The sequence below is a fragment of the Vanacampus margaritifer genome, chromosome 13 (genome assembly GCF_051991255.1).
Source record: "Vanacampus margaritifer isolate UIUO_Vmar chromosome 13, RoL_Vmar_1.0, whole genome shotgun sequence".
In the NCBI taxonomy this organism is placed as follows: Eukaryota; Metazoa; Chordata; class Actinopteri; order Syngnathiformes; family Syngnathidae; genus Vanacampus; species Vanacampus margaritifer.
The window spans coordinates 15637142-15645058 of NC_135444.1; the positions used below are offsets into that span (position 1 = coordinate 15637142).

Sequence of the window (7917 nt, forward strand, 5' to 3'; positions counted from 1 at the left end):
TAATCATAAAAAATTGGCAGGGTTGTTAACACTTTTCTCTGGGCAAGGCAAGGCAAGGCAATTTTATTTCTATAGCACATTTCATACATAAAATAACTCAATGTACTTTTTTCTCTCTGTAGTGAGTCAAATTCACAAGACAAGATTTTAAATTTATGGGGGCTTAAAGTAGATATTCTGTATTTGAGTATTTTGTTTTTCTGACAACTGTTACTCAATACGTTTAAAGACAGATGGGCTGTTCTGTACTCTCCATGTTACTTTTTTACCCTCCGGGGCTAACAACACAGAAACGACATGAATAGAGAGAGGTAAAGTCATCCGAGGATGACTTTAGTGGGAGACATAAGACAAGGTCATATTCAAAAGGAAGAAATGGTTCTTAACTAGACTGAGAGTAGTAGGACATTCTGGATTCAATAAAAGTCAGGAAAGCACATGACTTCTCAGTAAAACATGAACCATGGAACTAACCAAATATTATTTACACACTATAAAAAAAAAGCATGATGGCTGTGTTAAACTTTTTAATTTTATTTTTAGTTTTATTAAACAACGCTACATTTCATCTTTTTTCCCATGTGTCTCCAATTCTCCCAGGGCCGACAGAACAAAAGCTTGGTGATCGTGACCCGGCAGGTTTGCACGCCAATTGCATCGAGTCTGCCCTTTTCCGTCAGGCGGCTTTACGGGCAGACTGTCATAGGTCCGGGGTCGAGCCGAACCCTCGTCCACCGACGCTCGGAGAGGCGGAGTACGGAAGGAAATGAGACAACGGTGAGATAGTGAGGTATTGATCAACTAGGCGTTGAGATACGGAGGAAGATCCTGCTCCACCACCTGCGCGAAACACAACCACATCCAATTAGAATGTTCACAGGAGCAGAACTTTGAAGTAGGGTTGGGTGATAAAGACTTCAAACAAAATCCACTAATCTGTTCCTGTTTTGATAGATTTTTTTTTTTTAGGTATTTCGCCGATAGAAAAAGCAAATGAAAACAATCCCAAAAATTTGAGTTTATTGCTTGCTTAAGATGTTTTGTTAAACAAAATGAAAATTCCACCTCATTTTTTTAAATCTATTTTTTAAACATAAAAAAAAAAACTTTTTTCACCCAGAAATCATTTCGAAGAAAAATAATTGATTTTTTACCCCAAAAAATCTAAATAAATATTTATATTGAAAAAATAATCTGCAAGTAACAACTCCATTTAATCACTAAAATCTATATTAATCACCCAGCCCTTGCATTGAGTCTAATTGTGTACATACGCTTGGATCATCCATGGGTCCGTATCGTTTCACCACCTGACCCTCTTTGTTGATCAGAAACTACAAAGAAAAGAAGACATTAACAAATTGCTCTTATTTCTTTTATGTATTTAAAATCTTATAAGACTCCAGCTCAGTGAGTGCACGGAATTTAAACAATTCTGAAGTCTTCTTTGGAGGTTCCACTATATTAAAATTGATTTTGCTGGTAGCCAAAAGACTGTAAAAGGACCGGCTCGTTATTTACCTTTGTGAAATTCCACTTGATACCACTGTGGGGACAAAATAAATAAATAATAAATAAAAAAAGTAATGTATCAATAGGGCAGCAACAATGTAGTAGGCGATGTAAATGATTCTTACTTTCCCATGAAGCCCCTCCCATTAGGCTGCTCTTTCAGCCACTTCCACAACGGGTGAGCATCGGGCCCGTTGACATCGATCTTGCTGAACATGTCGAAGCGGGCGTTGTACGACTCCGCAAACTGCTTGATCTCGGTGTTAGTGCCTGGCTCCTATCAGTTGGGAATGGGGGCGGGGGGGGGGGGGGGGGGGGTGGGTTAAATAAATATGGATGAAATCATAGACATAATAGGTACACTAGAATCACCATTACCATCATATTGGATGTGGCAAAACGAAGCAAACAGTGAAGATGCCACATTCATTCATTTCATTCATCATTTGCTGCTTAGACATGTAGCAACCATTTTAAAAGCAAAGTAGATCTCAGGTATTGTTTCATTTTATTTGAATTGGCCACATAATTTCTTGGCTAATACTATAAAATCATCTATGTGCATAATACTGTGAATTTCCGAAGTGAAACCAGCCTCCAATCAAAGACGTATTTCTTATTCAACCAATTGCAGTGGCTATATAAAAAAAAAAAGTCAACACACCCCTGCTCAAATGCCAGGGTTTTTGTGGTATTAAAAAATGGGACCAAGATAAATCAATTAAAAACAAAAACATTTTTTAGACTAGCACCAAAATTGTTATGGTCCTAATTGTGATGAAAGTTTTTAAATGATTTACCTTGTTGTAATTTCTTTATATCACAAAAGACTGGCATATGGAGAGGGGTGTGTAGACTTTTTATATCCAATATATATAAATCATCCATTTTGTATTGCCAAACAACAGGACACCTTAACAAAAAAAAAAGGCTACATGAAGCGGTAACAAAAAAAAAAGGCTACATGAAGCGGTGCCAGATGCCACATCCAATATGGCGTCAAGGTCGGGAGGAGGGGTAGTCTATGTTATCTGATGTCTATGGATGAAATGTCACAGCTGCTAAATGAGCACAGCACAGACAGCAGCAAATCCGGCATACCTGATTGGCAAACTGGTTGGAAGGGAAGGCGAGGATGCGTAAACCTCTCTCAGCGTACTTGGCGTGCATTTCGGCAAACTGAGAGTAGTTTACGGGCGTTTTGCCTCATTTGGATGCGACGTTGGTGATGATGACCACGTTGCCCCTGACAAAAAAATGTCCACGGTCGCAGGTTAGGTGATTGCTCTGGAGACACGCGAAAGTGAAGGCTCACCTGTATTTTTCTAGAGACACCACATTGCCGTCGATGTCGGTGGCTGAGAAGTCGTAAATGGACGTGGCTGAGCTCCAGTCCTCTGTTGGGGCGCCCTGTGGGATGACACCAACACATATGAATCATGGGAGCACCCTGACAAAATGCGATGTATGGAATATTTTACGAGAAAAATTAAAACAAAAATACAAGAAATGTAAAAAAACACAAAAAAACATAATCAACAAATTAAATAAGAATAACATAATTAATAAAAAAAGACAAAAAAAGAGTAAAATAATAATACATTAAAAATCAGACACTGTAAAAACCAAAAATGTATATTAACAGAAATAGGTTTATTATATATGTAAAAAAAAAAAAAAAAGATTCACAAAATAATGTGCTGCATCTGAATTAAAAAATACATTAAATTTATAAAATATAAATTAAAAAAATAATAACAAAAACACATTTAAAAAGTAATAAAAGAATTGTTGGGATCCAAAATATAATAGACTACATTGAAAAAGGTAAAATTAAATACGAGTAAAATAATTGAAAATATAAAGATTAATGCAGTTAGAAACCATTAATGTACAGTATGTTACAACAAATATGGAAACTAAAAGAAAGATTTCCCTCAGTAAAAATGTAAATAGAGCAAAATAAAATGATAAGATAAGAGACAATAAATAATAGTCCTTATAGTACTCTAAAATAAATTAAAATGAAGAAAAAAAACAGGCATGAAACAGATAAAACACATAACCTAATATAAAGTAAACATCAAAATGAAATGTAGAAAATTAATGCATTGAAGAAAAAAATATTTTTATAAAATATAAAATCAAAATATCAAAAATGCATAAAATTATCTGAAACAGAATAAGGTAAAATAAAATAACTCAAATTAAAGCAAAACAATCTAAAATAAAGTGCAATAAGACAGACCGTGGTACAATGTAAAGCTAAAAAAAGATTAATTTCACATTTGTATCATATAATATAGAGTAGATGAAAAAAAGATCAAAGTGAATGTATATTTCAACGGACATGAAAGCATTTTAAAAATACCAATATATCTACAGCAAATGTACCCGTATGTCTAAAACAGCTTAGTAAACATTTCATACATAAAAAGATGATCAATTATTGACCCAAGAAACATGAATCGCTGTGCACTCATCCGTCAAAACATTCCGCAAAGCCACACAATCCGTCTATCTGTCCATATTTGAGCGCTATTTTGCATCGGATGTGCTTCCGTTGCCGCGGTGAATTCTTACCAAAGCCTGCAGCAGGACACTGAACAGGACAGTGGAGCCGATGAGACGCATGGCTGCCCTTCAGCGAGCTCCTCTGAAGGCAGAAAGCAATCCAACTCCTTCCTTAGCTCCGCTCTCTTTTGTCCCTGCACTCTTATAAAGCCGGCAGGGGATCAGTGACTCAACTGATAAGCTGCCGTTATCCAAGATCTGCAGTGCTGACCCGTAATCCACATCAGCCGTGCACGGGTTCTGAAGTCTAGAGTCCACCACATTATCATAAGCTCATAAAAGGATATTGTAAAATAAGAAATTGGAACGATACGTTCCTAGATGGTTGAAGGTTTCCTGTTATTTTTGATTTGATTGATTTTATAATCAAGGTTCTGTTTTACAGTTGAGAGGTCACAGGTTCAAATCTTGGCTCAGGCCCTACTGAAAACATGGATGCAATGTTCATTAAAGACTCTAAATTGTCTTCAGGTGTGAGTGTGAATACTTTTAAAACAACTTTTCCCCTGATCAAAACAAAGTGAGTATTGTTATATTATCTACCTACATGTGTTACATTGTACAAAAATATAGTATTAAATTAAATAAAAATGTAAAGCAAATAACTTCTTAACTCATTCACTGCCATTGACGACTATAGACGTAAAAAATTCATGTGAACTATTTCTATTAGTTTAACTTTTTTTTCATTTCATTTTTTATGAAAACCTAGGAAAAAAATTGTATTGTACATTTATAACAGATATAAAATTTGTGATTAATTGTGAGTCAACCATTGAAGTCAGGCGATTAATTATGATTACAAATTTTAATCGTCTGACGCTCCTTATTTATTATTATTTTTTTAATTAGGGGCATCAGGCGATTAAGATTTTTAATTGTAATTAATCACATGACTTCACTAACGATTAATCACAAATTTTATATCTGTTATAAATGTACAATAAAACAATTCTAGGTTTTCATACTTTTGTTAGCAAAAGTGGGAAGAAAATTTAAACTAGTAGAAATAGTTCAAATGAATTTTTTACGTCTATAGCCGTCAATGGCAGCGAATGAGTTAATGACATAACTGAAAACCATTTAAAAAAAAACAATTTAAACGTTTAACTTTTTTGTCTCTGGCTTGCAACTTGCCTGTTTTGAATTACTCTTGGGTGCCCTCTAGTGGTTGCGGGGCCCTGCGCAGGTGCTGAGTTTGCTTGTGCTTTTGGCTAGTCTACTTTCCATAATATGAAACCTTTCAAATATTACTTGTACAATTTCAGCTAAAAACACTAATTATCGTGTCACAGTGTTACGCTGCATGAAAACAGATAAATACTATTATGCTGACATGAGTGCTGCGCTGAGAGTGTTTGTCAGGCGATGTCATTCCATAACAGCAGCACACATTCAAGCCATTCTCATTGAACATTTCAGGCACAAAGAACAGATAAAAGACAATGTTGCCATTTACCGTAGAGGGAATAAGAAAGTAGAGTAGCACCGCCAACGATACGCCACTGGTGGCCACAGCCGCGCACGTTATCATTAAGCATAACGGCCTCATTTTGAATGAGCACATTTTGATCAAAACAGTGAAGAAGCCCGCCCCGCCTTCCTTATGTGTTACGAAACCGCAAATTAAATATTTATTAGTTGTCCACACAAATATTTGTACTTTTTACTAATGCAATAAGGTGTTCTCGTCGACGTTTTAAATTTTCTTTCCATGCTTTTGGTTAAAAATTTATTTGACTGAAACTCCGCCCAGCCTTTGAGGGACGCTGTCATGACGTCATCAGCCATCGCCAGTAAATGATCGCGTGCTTCTAATGGTAGCAGAACAGCGACGAAATACCCAATTTATGACTAATAATTGAAGGATAACTTAACTGAATCCCCAAGGACTCTTCAGATAAAGTATGGACGACGAAGAGGAAACATACAGACTGTGGAAGATTCGCAAGACCATCATGCAGGTGAGTTTTTCCGTGTGTTTGTTTTGAAGTCAACGTGTTAGCTCGCCGATGCTAAGCTACATTCTCGTCACTTTTCCCACCATTAAAGTGGATATAAATTAGATTTTATATTCACTCGCAAGGCAAGATTACGTTCCTTTGCCTGGAGATGGATACGGTGCTGTGCAGTGTATGCTGCGGATTTTCCATGATGGACACTTAGAAGTGACTCATGGGTGGTAATATGTGAAATTTCTTGAAATGGTCATCTGCTACTTTACAGCTATGCCACGACAGAGGCTACCTGGTGACCCAGGATGAGCTGGACCAGACTCTGGACGACTTCAAGAGTCAGTTTGGAGACAGACCCAGCGAGAGTCGACCCAGACGCACGGATCTCACTGTGTTGGTGGCGCACAACGATGACCCCACCGACCAGATGTTTGTTTTCTTCCCAGGTAAGTGCAGAGTGCACAGACGCGTAATGCATTTAGGTGACATCTGTTAGGATTCTTTGAAATAGAATTTGATTGTTGCAGACTTTAATAGACTGGGGTTTAAAAACTAAGCTTTTGACTTTCTCAGAGGAGGCCAAGGTGGGCATCAAGACTATTAAGATGTACTGTCAGAGGATGCAGGAGGAGAACATCACACGGGCCATCATTGTGGTCCAGATGGGAATGACGCCCTCTGCAAAACAGGTTTGATATCTTACTATACTGTTTATATCCACATTTATGTATGTATTGTGTACTCATGACTGTACATACCTCCCAGTCTTTAGTGGACATGGCACCCAAGTACATCCTTGAGCAGTTTCTACAACAGGAGCTTCTCATCAACATCACAGAGCACGAGGTAAAAACATCAAATTAATTACATGTACACACCGACACGTCATAATATAACATACTTTATTTAGGTTATCATTTTGCGATAAACTTATTTAAAATCCAAACAGTCACATCGTGCAGTTGCACAAACTCTTATTGCCTCATTTGTTTATCTTTTTTCAGCTTGTGCCAGAACACATTGTCATGACAAAAGAGGAAGTGACAGAGCTCCTGGCCAGATAGTATCCTCGCAACAGCCCTGCCGATATTTTTATACTGTCTTGACATATATACACGACCAGTCAAAAGGTTGGCTATTTTATGGACAAAATGTGCCATTTGTTTGCCTAAACATGCTCACCTCAGTAAACTCAAGGAGAGTCAGCTGCCCAGGATCCAAGCCGGAGACCCCGTGGCTCGCTATTTTGGCTTAAAGAGAGGACAGGTAACAAAGTATGGCTTGGAAATGCAAGGCAAAAAGGAAAAAGTGTCATGAACCAAGAAGTCTTCAAATATGTTTGTTAACTGTTAAGTACATTTTTAGATTAGGAAAAGAAAAAAATAAGTGAAATATTTTTCCTTTTGGACTTGGAAGTCACCATTACTCTAGAATTTGGGACTGAGGCTTTAAAGCTGACTGTACACGTTTCCAAAGGTGGTGAAAATCATCAGGCCGAGTGAAACAGCTGGACGGTACATCACTTATAGACTGGTGCAGTGACAGGTAAGTCATCCATGTCAAACAAACTTGTTCACTATTGCAATTATAGATATGGCCAGTGAGAGTAAATGCTTTACTTGCATGTCAGGTGCCACTGTGGAAGAATCAGATGTTCCAGCCACACACATCCCTGGATTCCTGTTTTTTTTGTGTGACCTTTGTTTCTATTTTAAAAATAAACTTTGTAAAATAAAATATATTGAAAATATAGCCAGTTAGCTAGTGGTTTTTTTTCTCCATTTAGATCAGGTAGTGGGGGAAAATGTATATACAGTAAACTGATAAATTCTTCCAGTACAGAGGAATTCTTGGTAATCTGAACATAGACAGCGGC

General features: G+C 37.1%; 2 protein-coding genes across 3 annotated transcripts; one reads left to right on the forward strand and one right to left on the reverse strand.

Annotated features, from left to right (window-relative positions):
• Positions 1-510: 510 nt before the first annotated feature.
• gpx4a (glutathione peroxidase 4a) lies at positions 511-5729 on the reverse strand. Of its 2 annotated transcripts, XM_077583813.1 has the most exons (8): positions 5546-5650; positions 4096-4227; positions 2828-2922; positions 2614-2758; positions 1638-1789; positions 1522-1546; positions 1275-1334; positions 511-840 (listed from the first exon to the last, which is right to left on the reverse strand). In XM_077583813.1, the coding sequence occupies exons 2-8, from the start codon at positions 4144-4146 to the stop codon at positions 802-804; spliced, it is 567 nt and encodes a 188-aa protein (XP_077439939.1). In that variant the 5' UTR covers positions 4147-4227; positions 5546-5650; the 3' UTR covers positions 511-801. The 2 variants fall into 2 exon arrangements, with proteins under 2 accessions (XP_077439939.1, XP_077439937.1); XM_077583811.1 differs by lacking the exon at positions 4096-4227 and having other exon boundaries at positions 5546-5729.
• A 126-nt stretch (positions 5730-5855) lies between these two features.
• On the forward strand, positions 5856-7793 carry polr2eb (RNA polymerase II, I and III subunit E, b). The gene is made up of 8 exons (XM_077583810.1): positions 5856-6050; positions 6313-6487; positions 6615-6730; positions 6807-6887; positions 7046-7104; positions 7229-7307; positions 7518-7586; positions 7672-7793. The coding sequence occupies exons 1-7, from the start codon at positions 5994-5996 to the stop codon at positions 7581-7583; spliced, it is 633 nt and encodes a 210-aa protein (XP_077439936.1). The 5' UTR covers positions 5856-5993; the 3' UTR covers positions 7584-7586; positions 7672-7793.
• The last annotated feature ends 124 nt before the right edge of the window (positions 7794-7917 follow it).

Bases quoted from the DNA above. Each gene is read 5' to 3' on its own strand.
- polr2eb (XM_077583810.1), top strand. From the start codon at position 5,994: ATGGACGACGAAGAGGAAACATACAGACTGTGGAAGATTCGCAAGACC. The intron at 6,731-6,806 runs GTTTGATATCTT...CATACCTCCCAG, and splicing joins TGACGCCCTCTGCAAAACAG to TCTTTAGTGGACATGGCACC. The intron at 7,308-7,517 runs GTAACAAAGTAT...ACGTTTCCAAAG, and splicing joins TTGGCTTAAAGAGAGGACAG to GTGGTGAAAATCATCAGGCC.